The 14,647-nt window shown below is 35.8% G+C and overlaps 1 protein-coding gene across 1 annotated transcript; it reads left to right on the forward strand.

The window, feature by feature from the left end:
* The first annotated feature begins 5,578 nt into the window (after window positions 1–5,578).
* Window positions 5,579–10,979, forward strand: LOC149021621 (uncharacterized). Its single transcript, XM_089149843.1, has 4 exons — window positions 5,579–5,722; window positions 5,845–5,951; window positions 10,373–10,451; window positions 10,554–10,979. Exons 1-4 carry the CDS (start codon window positions 5,720–5,722, stop codon window positions 10,599–10,601), a joined length of 237 nt encoding a protein of 78 aa, XP_089005969.1. The 5' UTR covers window positions 5,579–5,719; the 3' UTR covers window positions 10,602–10,979.
* Window positions 10,980–14,647: the final 3,668 nt, after the last annotated feature.

Consider the following 14,647-nt stretch of genomic DNA (forward strand, 5'->3'; position numbering starts at 1 on the left):
AGATTTTGAAAAGACATGAGGTGGGTAAGTTAGCATGCCCCCTCACAAAACAAGTTTTTTTAAATTAAAGAGGCTTGTCTCCAGCTTTTCTACTCCCATTAACTAAACAAACTACGTTTTTTGAATTTAATGAAAAATTTTGCTTTTTAATAAAAATCTCACCTATTTTTCTACCTACCTTTATTCCAGCAAACAAACACAAACTTAGGCTTCTCCACCACATTATCAAGTAAGGTCTACCTTTAAGTACCCAAAAGTAAAATCCTTATTTGTTTCATCTGGACTTCAAGCTTATTAAGTGGCAGAGAAATCTAAGAGAAACAGACACATACATCTTCTTCTTGGTGGAGAGGTGATAGCCTTAAAATTTTAGAAATTTTAATTATATTCGTGTATTTGTTTTTTGTACATAATAAATTGTGCCAGAGACTCAAAGAAAAGCGACCCATGTGAAGTGGTTGGTTCAATGAGATGTTGTGACAAAAGTTCAAAGATTTCCGCCCGTGCAAGTGTCAAATGTTTTGGATTCATACCATAATAACTTGTTTTTGTATGATTAACATCTTCATTTTTTTTGAAAGGAAGCTTGATGAAAAACTCAGAATTGTGCCAGAGGGGATGGGGACACTTCTGCAGAAATTCAGTGCACAAACAATCAAACCAAATATGTCTAAAGAATATCCATCAACTCTATATAAAGTTCATAAGGGAACACTAAAGAGAGCTCTTTTGAATATACGCATAAAGCCAAGGATAAAATAGAGATTATACATTAACATAAATATCATATATTACACCTACAAATAACAAAACATTAATTTGAGAATTCAAATTCATTTATTATCATGTCTAGGGTACGTGATTGTATTTTAATGCAAAGGATGTAACTAAATCTGTAAGTGTTAGAAAAAAAAAAAATTGTTAGTTAATGTGAATGCATGCACAAGCATCAGTTGTAGCAAAATTCTTACCTCTTCATGAATAATAGTATGTTATTTTACCACGCTTTAATAATTAGATCAGCAATCATACATACAACTAACTACGATTCTTTCATCTTAAATAAATAAATATGCTATAAAACAATTTTATTCGCAAATTTTCCCAATTTCAGCTCCCAAATGACATTTTTAATAATTAAAACACTTGTAGGCACTAAAGTGTGTATCATAACATGATTTTTTTAGCGCTTGGTCAGAATCCAAAGAAAACCAGATCCCGAGAAATACCCGGGTTGTAAAAATCAGAGATTCATGAAACGAGATTCACCTTACACAAAACGGAACGAGATTTATGGAAGGGGTGAAATCCGAGATTTCAAAAAGCATACATTGCCATTAACAAAATCACGTCGATCAAATAGTTTTTTAGGATGAATCCACATATTTCATTCTACAACCAAACACCTAATTTTATAAATTATAACTCCATAGATTTGAAATCTATAGATTTGAAAATCTCTAGATATTTGAAATCTCCAGACTCATGTAACCAAACAGGCCCTTAGGGCATGTTGGGTTACAGGATTTCAAATTTATGAAGTCATAATTTATAAAACTAACTGTTGGTTAATCGAATATGTGGAATAAACTATGTGAATTTTTATGTGATTTTTGTGAAAGTGCAAATATTTAGTATTTTTATGCAAATCTACGGATTCATATTTGTAGTGTAAAAAGATGAATCTAGAGATTTTCAAAATCAAACGAGTCTAAATCTCTGGATTCACGTAACCAAACAGTCCCTTAATATTTTTCTTTAATTTTATATAAGAGAATAAAAAATTAAGATCATTATGATTATTTACCATCAAATGATTGCTTAGTTAATAATGACTAGTAATTCTCAGGGAAGAGCTTATGAATTTGATGTTTCTTATGATATATATTTAATAGTCTCTATTACATTATACATATACAATAGAATACAATAAAATAAAGCTATGCTTTGGAGTCCACGAAAGCTAAATGTTCCTCGAGATCATCACCACCAGCTTTGCAACTTCATAAATGGCGTTGGTGACCGCCCACCCATAGCCCAACGCTGCCGAAAGCTTTGGAATTTCGCCCACCCATAGGCTGGACCCATATAATAATTACCAATAAATAATACCATCACATATCTTTAATCTTTTCTTAATCTTTCAAAACTATTATTTCATATAATAACATATTTTCTAATATTTCTCAAAACAAGAATGTCACCACATCATGCGTAAGACAAGGGATCATGTATTATAAATACATAAAATCCCTTAATTACCATAAGATTTTCATTTAACTTTCATGTAAAAATATTAATTTTACGATATTAGAACACTTATGTGTTTAGACAAAACTCTCATCGTCAAACTAGTCGGAAAAATGGTAGAAAAAAATAGTTAAAACCTAAGACTTCCTTGATCTTATTGTCTCTAGAGATTATTATACTGTAATACGAACATATTTACACGTATTCTTAAAAATAATATAAAATTATTTGTCTTGTTAGGTGAGATTTTTACGAAAGTTTGGTCCTTCTAATTTAATCATTATCGTTCATAAGAATGTTCAGTTGTGGCTTGCAATTCTTTAGTCAATATTGATGAAATCGATATCTTCATTCTCTCTTTTAGCTTCTAGATGGATAATATAGATTTTTAAGTTTTCACTAAATTTAATGTCAAATCATGTTATTATTTTTCTTAAATATTGAATTAGGCCTCATGACCATGTTTTCTTGATTTTAGTACTTAAACATTGGCTGAACATTACCAATTTAAAACTTCCATGCCTAAAGTATGTTTTCATGATATTGATTAATTCGATTTATGCAATGAGGTTGTGAAGACTTATAATAACCCATTAATATCTATTTATGGTCAAATATATGAATTTCAATCTCCTAGAGACACCAATATTGACTGGAACCGACTTGGGTGACCCCGTCCAAACGCTTTTGGTCTTATTTTTTAAAATATTAAGGTTAAATTTTGTAATATTTCTTTAAATGGGATGTGAGAGAAAAATAACTGGAGAAATATAATTTTTATAATTATCTTAAAGTAAATAGTTTTTTTATCCTTGGTTTTCAGGTAATATGTTTACATGCTTATTAAAATCATTCTTTAGATGGTGAGAATGACAAAGTTCATGAATGGTTATCAAAACCTTGTGCCACTTTCATGGTCCACTGAGATTGATTGGCTTACACCCCACTTTTAAGGGAAGCCATCCTAAAAATGATATAACACAATTTTCCCTCACTACAACAACTATCAAATAATCTTCCAAATGAAGGAACGGCACCCATTGGCAGCATACAACTTAATCTTCACCATTCAGATTTTCTTTTATCCAAAAATAATAATAATCTTCAGCGTTACCTCTTTTTGGTTCAAGGAGTTCCTTGAGTTCAGTTCGTGAACCAACCATCTTGGTTTTCCATAAATATGATGGCTCCATACATGATGAATTTGGTGGGTTCAATAATATTACCATTCTACAAGCTAAGATGACTGCAATCAAAATAGGTCTCTTATACGTGGTCCATCAAGTTTTTTATAATTATGATTACAATAGTGTCTGGCTAGGCCAGACTTTTACAATTCCAAACCCATCTTTATATACTATAATCTAAGTCCATCTCTACCCTAACCTTAACTCATGACCAAAGATTATTGTCCCTGACCCTAAGCCCTACAGGGTCAAACCAATCACATTTCCGCTCTAATTGGCCCTAGCCCTGATTTACTATATACTTGGCCCTGTCCCTAGCCCTAACTCTATCATTATTCATGTTCCTGATTCATTGAGATCAAGCAACAAGGACAAAATTATGGCTAAAATTAGAGCCAATGTCAAGGCAAAAAATCATGGACAAGTCAGAACAGGCTTGCGGGCCAAAGATTAATCCCAAGCCCGCCTACGAGGGCCATAATATTTTGGCCATAACTAGTCCTCCAAGCCAAAATCTTGAGCCAAAGCCCTGTTCAGGCTTAAGGCGGGCTTAGGGCCGATCGGGGCCAAACTTGCAGCTCTATTTATAATATTCTATATTCTATGATTGTAGTTTAGAGTTTAGACTATACTAGGCTCTTACTAGCCTACCTGGACCATTATAGACAATCTTTAATAAATTACTCGAGCTTCAGAGAAGATTCACTTACTTTGATTTCCAACATGGGGTAAAGGAAACTAATAGATGTGCCGATTATTTGGCTACCTTGTCTACCGTAGATCACGTCATTTTGTTTTGATAATGTAAGACTATTTGATTGCCTCACTCTTCACGTTCACCTAGAGAGACAAGTCCAACTGTTATTCAGATTGCCTCCCCCTTCCAACAAAAAAAAAAAAAAACTATAAGAGGTATCAAATACACGTAAAAAGGTCAACAAAATGATAATGAAAATTGGTATCGTAAAGACTTATATGACCCATTTGATAATAATCTATAGCTTAATTCGAAAAACATTAAGATAAATTTTCGAGTGTTTATCAAAGCAAAAACAGTTTTATAAACGTTTGGTGAAACTTGCTTTTGAAAGCATAATTAATATCAGTAGATGTTTATTGTAGTAACTAGATATAGTGAACATGAAGATCATGGACTAGTAGATAGTGGCTAGGGTTTCACTAAAGATAAATAAAATGAATAAGAAATGTAGTCACGATTAGAGATACATAAGATGTAGAAGTGAATGATCCCTATAATTATGATTGAATAAGCCAAAGAGAATAGTCATATCGCAAAATGTGAAAGCGGGTTTTAGCAAGGTTCTTATGATTATAATACCAAAATCTACGAGTATCCTTCTGTAACCTCCAATGGATGAGTTCCCCCCCTAAATTTTTGTTGCCTCCAAAGTGACTATTGAATCATGAGTTTTTCTAAGTTTAAGATTATGTTGCAAAAATCATTATTAACAAAATAATTTGATCGAATGATTTCCGGCCATTATACTTTGTAATATATACATTAAATAGTATTGCTATAGATTATCTCACTTTCATCATTGGTATGAAAAATATTTTTCCCACCCCTTACCTTTACAAACCTAAGGGCCAAATTACTTAATAACGAGCAACAACTACATCATGGCTACAAGAGCACTTAATCAACCTTAAATAATTCCCATCCGCTTCTACATTTCTTGTTACAAGTCAGTCTAAATCTACTCAACCCAATAATAATAACAATTCTTACCCACTTAACAACCAAAACACAGATAGATTTGAATTATGAAATTCACGAAATGACCCTCCAAGTTTTCAAATGTCTTATAATATTCTCTCACATAAGAAGTGGCTTACCCTACTCATTCTCCTTATATTTGAGGCTATGCCAACATAAGGTTGCTTATGTAAGACCAACACCTTATGGTGAAGAGATCGTAGGTTCGACTATTGGTGACGGCATATGTAATATTTATATCCCAATACATAAAAACATCATAGATTAAGTAAAAACTAAAAAAGAATAAAAAAGTTCCCAGGTTACAGACCATGTATCGGAGAGCAACACCGAAAAGTTGAAATCCATCGTTGCGTTTCCGGCAGCGACTGATCCTGTATCCGATACGGATTCGTAAAACCCTGGTCGCGGCTCGCGAATTCAGCGGCCGTGTTTGTGAAGAAGCTTTCGCCTGTGCCACAATAGTGTGACAAAGCAGAAGAGATCAACCAGGGTACAAGGGCGAGCAACCACACAAGTTTATCTTTCCCCTTATTCACTACGAATGGTGAGATCATCTTCTACATCGAGAATTAATTTATATGGATCTAAGCAGTCGGGTTGATCAAGCTACTTTGTTCTTCATCTTCTGATTTTTAATGCAATTCTTCTGTTTTTGTTTGGAAATAGGCTCCGGTAGCAAAACCCATCACGAGCCCCGTGCCAGAATCATTGTATCCAACATTGGCCCTTTTCATGCTCGCAATCGGCTTAGTAATCACTGCTTCATTCTTCATGTAAGTGTTCAAATCCAGTTCGCGCTTCATCTAATGATAGCACGTAGATCTACAAATCACATTCAATTCCATCGATCTATGTATTCGTTGTATATTGTTATTATGTTTGAATGCTCGCTAAGTCGTGTTTTCCATTTATTTGGGATCTGCTATTGTTTAATCTGAATCATCATCGACAATTCTGGTTAGAAGCTTGAAGAATTATTAGGTCGTAGTGGGTGCTGAGCGTAGTTCATTATCTTGCGAGTGATGTGATGTCATTATGTTTTGATTGCCAAGTGAAATCCTAGATAAACCTTAAAACGATGCGTATCATGGTCTTTACTATCTTTCGATCTGGTCTTGTATTGTCGATCTGTTATTTTTGTAGTCTATCATTTCATCCCACAAATGCTGTCTTTCTACTCTTAACTGGCATTTAGGTTTTATGGCTCTTTTTCTTTCGGCATTTTAACAAAGAGAAGTGTTCTTTCCTTTCGTTGAAACGCGGTGCTAACCAGAGAATTTATTCGATATCCATTATCAAATATTTGTGATACGTGCTTGCTAGTTAGCTAATATTGCATCGAGTATTTACATCCCCAACTAAGAACTGGCTGCTTTAGCCCCAAATTTACTGGCAAGATTTACCCATAAAACATTCGTCATCCAAAGAGTCATATAAGGTGGAAACATCATTGCTGTGGCATATGGTTGTGACTTCATATGTCGGAACGGATGGATTCTGTGGAGAAAAGGTTATTGTGGCCTGAGCTGCTGTCATTCCAGCCCACATCATAGTTGCTAGTCTGTGGTTTCAGTTTTGGTTATGGGAGCATCCTGATAGACCAAATACTTTCCAACCTCTATCCCATTATTCAGCTTCATACTTTTCATTCCCCCCTTGATGTGAGTCATTCCTCATACTGCCACAGTGGACATAACCATCAGATGATTATCCTTGGTGTCAAAAAGTCTTTAAGTTTTCCTTGCTGAAGACCTACAGAACAGTTGTTCACTATCTTGTGCAAGAAGGTCAAGTGAATAGCATGATTAGTTTTGAAATTTCCAAGCCAGATGTAGAATCATGAACTATGGTTAAAACTCTTCAGGGTGTCTAGAAAAATATAGTAGAATGGTTTTTCTCTTTACATTTTTTTCCTTTTCCGGATGATGTTGTTCTAGTGTATTATATTCTTGTTACTGATTGTACTGCTACACTTGTTTTTTTTTTTTTTTTTGGGGGGGTGGGGAGAGAAGAATAATATTTTTTGGAGCATGGAGGAAAAAAAGAAAAAAAAAAGAAGACGAAAAGAAGTGCATGAAAGATGGATAATAAAACTGAGGCAGCCTGGAGAATTTTAAACATGGTCAATAACCTGCATATCAAGCAGTTCACATTCAGCATATCAAGCATTCCCATGCTTCAAATCAGACCAAAGTTACACCAAATGTAGCAACAGAATATCCTTATAACATTTTTCCGTTGTGGGGGTGTGTGTGTGGGAGGAACCTAATATATATAAGAATACATGTACAGTAATTTATTCATGTCAGACTATTAATGTATCTATTTGTAGTTGTTATGACCTTACTGATAGCATGTTTTAATTTTATAAATGGACTCAAATCTTCCTGTTATTCTTGTGCTTCAATGGAGTTGATTAAAGTGACTCATTCCTTTGGGATATAAGTAGGAGAATAAAATAATATGTTTTTGGGGTATAAGTTCAGATTTGGATGTCAAGAGGTAACCATTTTCCCTTTGCAGAGAACTAAGTTCAGGTTAGCTAAAAATATGCATTTAGACTCAATTTTGTTTAACTGTTTTACTATAAAACCCACTAACAAGTCTTCCTGATGGAAACCCAATTTAGGGTTAGGGTTTCTTGGAAGGATTCCTAAAATTTAGGGTTGCTCAGAATCTTCGAGCAGTTAATCTCCAAAAGTCAATGGGATGATTGAAGGTACAAAGGGCAAGGATGATCCTAAAATTATTATGGGAAAGCTCAAGTATAGCAAATCAGATGGGTAGGGTTCAAATTGGGAAGAAGGGTAAAATTAGGGTTGTATCAAATCAAGATGGGAATTGGAGAGAATGACTAGGAAATAAGTTTGAGATCCTATGGGATGACAAGGGGCAATTAGGGAAACCTTGGAGGGAAAACAGTTCAACTCACGGGATGGGATGAGATAGAGCCTTAAAGATGTTGGGCAATCTTTCTTTCTTTTTCTTTTCTTTTCTGTTTCTTCCACTAGTCAATAGAGAGAGAGAGGGGGCTGAAAGGGAAGGAAAGGGGGAGGGAGGGTGCCACAAGGTAGGCAGGGGCCGGGGGAGGGTTTCCTTGCTGTCACCAGGAAGGTGGGAGGCGGGAGGCTGGGAAAGGCCTAGGGCGGGGGTGAGGGGAGGGGATGGGGCTTGCTGTACGGCTGTACTTACTTAGAAGTTGCTGTGACTGTTGATGGCTGCTGGAAATTGGAAGAAGAAAGCTGGAATTCTTGAAGGAGATGCTGATCTTGAATGAGAAATCTTAATTACTCAACTGTGGCCTCCTCATAAGGCCATGACCCTTAACTCAAACTCAATTTGATTTAATAATTAGACTTAAAGATTACAATGAAAGACTAGGCTTATTTATAGCCTACTAAAGACTCCAATCTGATTGGGAATCTTTTATGGTTTAGGGTCTCCCTATTAATCTCAGCCACACAATTAAAGACTTTTAATTTAAATTAAACAACTGTTGGATTCTTCTTGAAAATAGATTCCTCCTATGACACGAAGACTCCCAACATAAAGGAAAGAAAGTCTTCTTGTAAATAAAGACTTGTAAGAGTCCTTTAAAAAAAACTCCTAGGGACTCAAGAACTCAACTCTACACCAAAACAAGACTTCTAAACTAAACAAGACTCTTGAAAAGTAAGAAGAAAAAAAATCCTGAAAATTAACTCCGGCAGATATTTAGATCTCTAATTAACCAAAATACCTCTCTAGGAGGGTTTGGCCAGCCCTAGGTGCACCACTTTGGAGTGGCCTTGGGGCCCACTCCAGGGTTTTGGCCAGGGGATCAACCCTTTTTCATATCACTGCCTCATTTCTTGGAACTTCATTCTCTTTTGTATCCTTGGAAAACTTCATACAGTTGATATATCTCAAATTCTTTCCTCTATCCTTCCCATCGGCACTGGTTCTATTTGATAATGAATAATGTGATACTTGGTCATTGCATCTAAGAGAGGTATTAATTCATGGAGTTTTACTGTGTATTTTTAAATTTCATTGCTATATTCCATGTCAAATAGAACCATAAATCTGAAATGTGTTCATTGTCCTTTAAGATTTATGTCCCATTCTGATAGGAACCCCCAACTGATCCCTAGATTAAATAGTTAAAACCTCTGGAATTAGCAACCTGCAAGTTCACACATCACACTCACGCATTCTGCAATTTGAATGGTATCAAAACCTGGAGAAACTGTAAAGAACTCACTCCATTAATCCAATTCTAAGACTAACATGAATGCAGTAGAAGATATCCCTCAACCTGAATTGCAACTCAAATTGCCGCCATCAAGGGTCTTCCCGCTCCCCACAAGCAAGCTTGCCTCAACACTACTCAATTCATTCCCCCCTCTTTCCCCCTAATATACCCTAAAACCAATGCCACAAATCAAATCCTAACTAAACCCTTTCCACCTCAGCCATACTATCTGAATATTCCCAACAGTAAGTAGATGCTCCCCAATGAGCTCTTGCCATGTGTCCTTTGTCTTTTTGTTCTGTCCCTCACATGGTTGAGTGGAAATGATCCCCCTACAAGTCGCCTGTTCGTAGGGTGCCCCTCCACATTAGTGTCCTAACACATTCTTATCTTCACTCAAACTCGTTTCTAGAAAATATTTTACTCTGAAGCTGTGTATTTGTATGGAGGGTTGTGTGCTATGTCCTACTACCATTTTGATTTCTTATGTACCTTGAGTTCTGGATTCATGGCCTCTTTGGATGGGAAACCTTTTACATCTAATATCATTGAATCATGTACCAAAGATTGAACGGTAATTATGAATTCCATGTTGGCACTAAAGGTATCAAGCTTGAAAGTCTAACGGGAATAACTCCTGGTCCATACTGCTAACTGGCACCTTTTTTCTTGGAAAACGACCCACCCTGGAGAGGTTGGTTTTGGTTCCCCCCTCATTGCGAACTCATTAATTTCCACAAATTAATTCTTTTAAAGATATTCTCAACATTTTGCTAGCCTTCCAAATGGTTGAACTTTGAAAGATCTATGGACGTTGAGAGTATGTAATACCATTGCTGGAAGTCATATGTACTATCTATTGAAGGATCACTGAATTATATTACTCTCTTGATCTATTTATCTATCTATCTAGTATATCTGTTGTTATGACTTAAATGATAATGTGGTTCCATGGTGCAGCTATGCAGCCACTGCATCTAAAAAATCCCGCAGTTTAGCAAAGGAGCTTACAACTGCTGCTGCAGCATCTGTTTTCTTGGTATGTTAATAATCTATTGCCTCTGCTTTGCCCCACTAACAATTAATAAAGTTACTTGCAGCATTTTTTACAACAGTCTGGTATTTTTTATTTTTTTGGCAGGGCTTTGGATCATTGTTCCTGCTACTTACTTGTGGAGTTTATGTTTGACTTCTGTAGACAGTTGACAGGAGTTTGAAATTTTATTTTTTAGATGAGTTTTATTTCAAAATGATACTTTATGATGCTATTTCTAGAAGTTATGCTTAGTTGTTAATGTGAGAACAACCCTCAAGTGGTCGTGTAATCGAAAAACTTTGCAATTTTGTTCAGTGGCATCCATGGTGGTCAATCCAACCAGGTAACTTAGGACTTACAACCACATCAAAGGTCACATAAGTTTGCTGGTCTGCAAGCCACTCTTCCTGTAAGGAAAAACTCAAGGTGCTGAATTTTCATACTTTTAAAAGCTTACCCAGTGAAGTAATAACCTTGGATAGTTAATCAGTATCATGACCATCTTCTTACTGTTCATCTCTTTTACCTCCCCACCTAGGGGGGGGGGACAAGGTTCTTTTTATTTGATTCATTTTTTTTTTACAAAAAAATTTTCTTTTTTTCTGAAAAATTTAAAAACGTTTCAAGGAGAGTAACCGTGTTGTGTTTCTTACCATCAGGGTTTAGAAGATCGGCTGGGGCTGGGGAGAAGTTGGCCAAAATAAGCCTGAACCCTAGAAATCTAGTATTGATTGATCCTTCTGTACTGTTTTCGGTGGACTCCCTTGCTTTTTTCATAAACTCAGCAAACAAGTATGAGGGCATGCACCACCCAGTTTTGGCCACATATGTCCTTTTGGGGGTGGCTGAAAGTGTGCTGATTTTCTGATGATCATGCTGGTAGTCCCCTCCCCCACCAACCCCCATCTCATCCCATCCCCAAGGGGCCTGTGGAGTGTGGGCCATCAGACTGGCATCAACTTGGTCAAAAAAATGCTGGTAGCCCAATCTGGACCAAGGCGAGGACCGGCGCGGCGACGGCACGGCGACACGGGGCGGCCAAAGCGCGAGGAAGGGCGAGAAAACGAACCCGAAGGGAGGGGCAGACAGAAAGACGGAACCAAGAGGCCAAAACACAGGGGGAGACCAAAACACACCAACCAAAGAAAGGCACAGCCAACAGCGGGCAAAAGGAAGGGAAAACAAAACAAGAAAAGCAAAGAGAACACAAAACACAAGAGAAAGAGAGACAAAGACAAAAACAACAGGAGAGGGAGCACAAGGCCGCGGACGGGGCCCGCCCCGGGAGCGGGCGGGGCCGGGGAGGCCGCCCGGCGGGGGGGGGGCGCCCCGGGCGAGGCCACATCCAAAAGCGCGAAACGGCGAAACAAACGAGGGAAAGGCGAATGAGCGCAGGAGCGAATGGGCGCATCGCCGCCGGCAGCGCGACATTTGGAAAGCGGCCGGGGGAGTCACATGGGCGATGGCCGACACAATGAACTATGCTTTGGACTGCCGTGTCAAAAATTGAAATTCACTCTACCTAGGCACCGATGTTTTTGACAACTCCATCAATTTTTCACAACGGTGATTCAAACTTGGGTCAAGAACTGTATGTTGTGAAAGTGGGGATATGGGAAGGAGAGGAAAAGCAGTGTGGAGGAGTTCCAAGGGGAAAGGAAATATGGAAAGGGAAAGACTCTGATCGCAGGAAAAAAAATATTAGTTTTATTTTCTTTGAAATTGGTAGTTTTATATTATAAGATGGGGATCATTACTTATATTGCAGGGAACGTCAAATTCATGACTTGTTTACTAATAAGTGCAGTCAGGCAACTTTTCAATGATTACCTGATTATGGAGACCTATTTAGATTCCATTTGGAGGGCTCATAAAGCCATAGAAGGAAGAAAAAAAAAAAACAATAAATACTTTAGGGTTTGTTTGGTTAATTGAGTCTCGAGAATTACAAAATTTATAGATTTCAAATTTATGGATTCATGGTTTATAAAATTAACTGTTGGTTAGCCTAAATCTTTGGAATGAAATCTATAGATTTATCTTGAAAAAACATTTATAGAGTCATGGTTCAAATGTTTAATAATTTTATAATATAACTATAAATTTACAGATTCATATTTTAGTGTAAAAAGATAAATCTCTAAATTTTATGAATCCAAATATTCATACAACCAAACAAGTATAAATCTCTCATTTGAAAATATAGAGATTTCAAATCTCTAAATTCATATAACTTTTGAAACACTTAATAATGGACCATTTGAATTAACTAATTTTTCTTTTCTTCTTCCTTAGTAACCACTACTTGAAATCACTATTGTACCTTACAAAATATAAAAAATCATAAGAGTCTTTTGTTTTTGGAGGGAGGCATGGGAGTCTTGAAGCTTATTCAAATACAACACATGCATCAATGTGGAGAAAAGAAATTGAAAAGATAGGTATGTCAACGCTGACAATTCATTTATGAAACGCTTAAATGCTTTTCTTTTCTCTTTGAGATGCCTAGCATTAAAGATCGAACCACCTGAAATAACCCTTCATGTCCCATAGAAAAAAGTGTGAAATCTTAAAAGCAAAATACATGGGAAGGATTAGACCAATACAGCACGTGTTTGTTTGTGAGGGCAAAGGGCATTGAAAGATGAGTGTGACAATACTCTGTTTTTTAAATGCTTTAAATATTTCCCTGTGATGTGTTGTTAGGTTTTTTATTAAAAATTTATATTAAGTTTCAAAATTAGTTTTTTGCATTTCTTTTATTTAATTGTTGTTAGATTCACCTTTTTACATTAAAAACATGAATCTGTAGATTTATGGGTAAGAGGTGAAATCCAGAGATTTCAAAAAAGCTATATATTTGCACATTCACAAAAATCACGTCGATCAAATAGTTTTTTATGATGAATCCACAGATTTCATTCCACAACCAAATATCGAATTTTATAAATCATAACTCCAGACATTTGAAATCTCCAGACTCATGTAACCAAACATGCCCTTAAGAATCCTAAGGGGTGTAAGGTGAGGTTTGAGCTTATATAAACCCAACCCTTCATTGCATGTGGTGCTAATAGAGACACTCCTCACTTACATTGTTTGTTTTACAAAGTTCATTTATTTATTGAGTTTCTAAGTGTTGTGCTCTAGCTTTTGGTTTATTGAAGGGACTAGAATAACTACCTTATATTCTAGTTGGAGGTTGCTTTATCTTGGAGGTGGTGGTGCGAAGAACCCTTTGGTAGTAGGGTGCATCAATTACCTTAAAGACAACATTCAAGGTGTGACTCAACCTCATCGATCGGTGGTTCGTTCGGTTGTAACTTCAAGCTCTTCGGATTTGCTAAAGATCTTCATCTCTCAATTGTATTGCAATTTCATTTTTGTGTGTTTGAAGAATTTGTAATACAATTACCCCAACATGTCCAAATGTCATTTACACTTCAAAATATTTTGGTCGCACCGTTAAAGAGTCCACAAGTAATAATATTGTCATATTTTATTGAAGAGTTTATAGGTTCAAGTATTTTGGTGATATATGTAAAAGTTCCCCATTGGGCCTATTCGAAAAAAAGTCATTAGTCATCCATTCCCCAAAAAAAGAAAAAGAAAAAGAAAAAATAAAAAAGAAAAAGTTTACGTGTAGATTATTTTAATGGATTATGAACTAATGTTGGATCGTTTTAATGTAATATATTACGTGTGAGTCCCAAGCAGATTAACACTGTTAGTTCTGTTAAATATATTCAAATTTAAACGTGAAGGGATGAAAATGTCATTCAGTTGATTTAATACACTGTGTTATTATATAATTTAAAAAATAGATAATTAGTCATTAAATATTAATTATACGATTTAAAAATATATAAATATTTGAAAAAAGGAAAAAAATATAATAACACAATGTATTAAATAACCTCAAACAAAAATATTTTGATTCTTCTACGTTTGAAATTTGAATATATTTAACAGCAACTAAAGACATTATGACATATTATACTAAAGAAACTTAATACTAGTTTGTGCTCATTAAGAGATTTACACCTAAAAAATACTCAAAAATAATATTATCATCTTTCATCAGGTCGCGTGAAAAGGTTAGTGAAATGACGTTTGTAACCCCAAAAAAGGAGGAAAATCGGAAGTCACATGCACCCAAGACTGGAATCTAGATACTTGACTACATGAAATGACTGTCA

This window comes from Hakea prostrata, chromosome 3 (genome assembly GCF_041222555.1).
Source record: "Hakea prostrata isolate BN-2017 chromosome 3, UWA_Hpros_2, whole genome shotgun sequence".
Lineage (NCBI taxonomy): Eukaryota > Viridiplantae > Streptophyta > Magnoliopsida > Proteales > Proteaceae > Hakea > Hakea prostrata.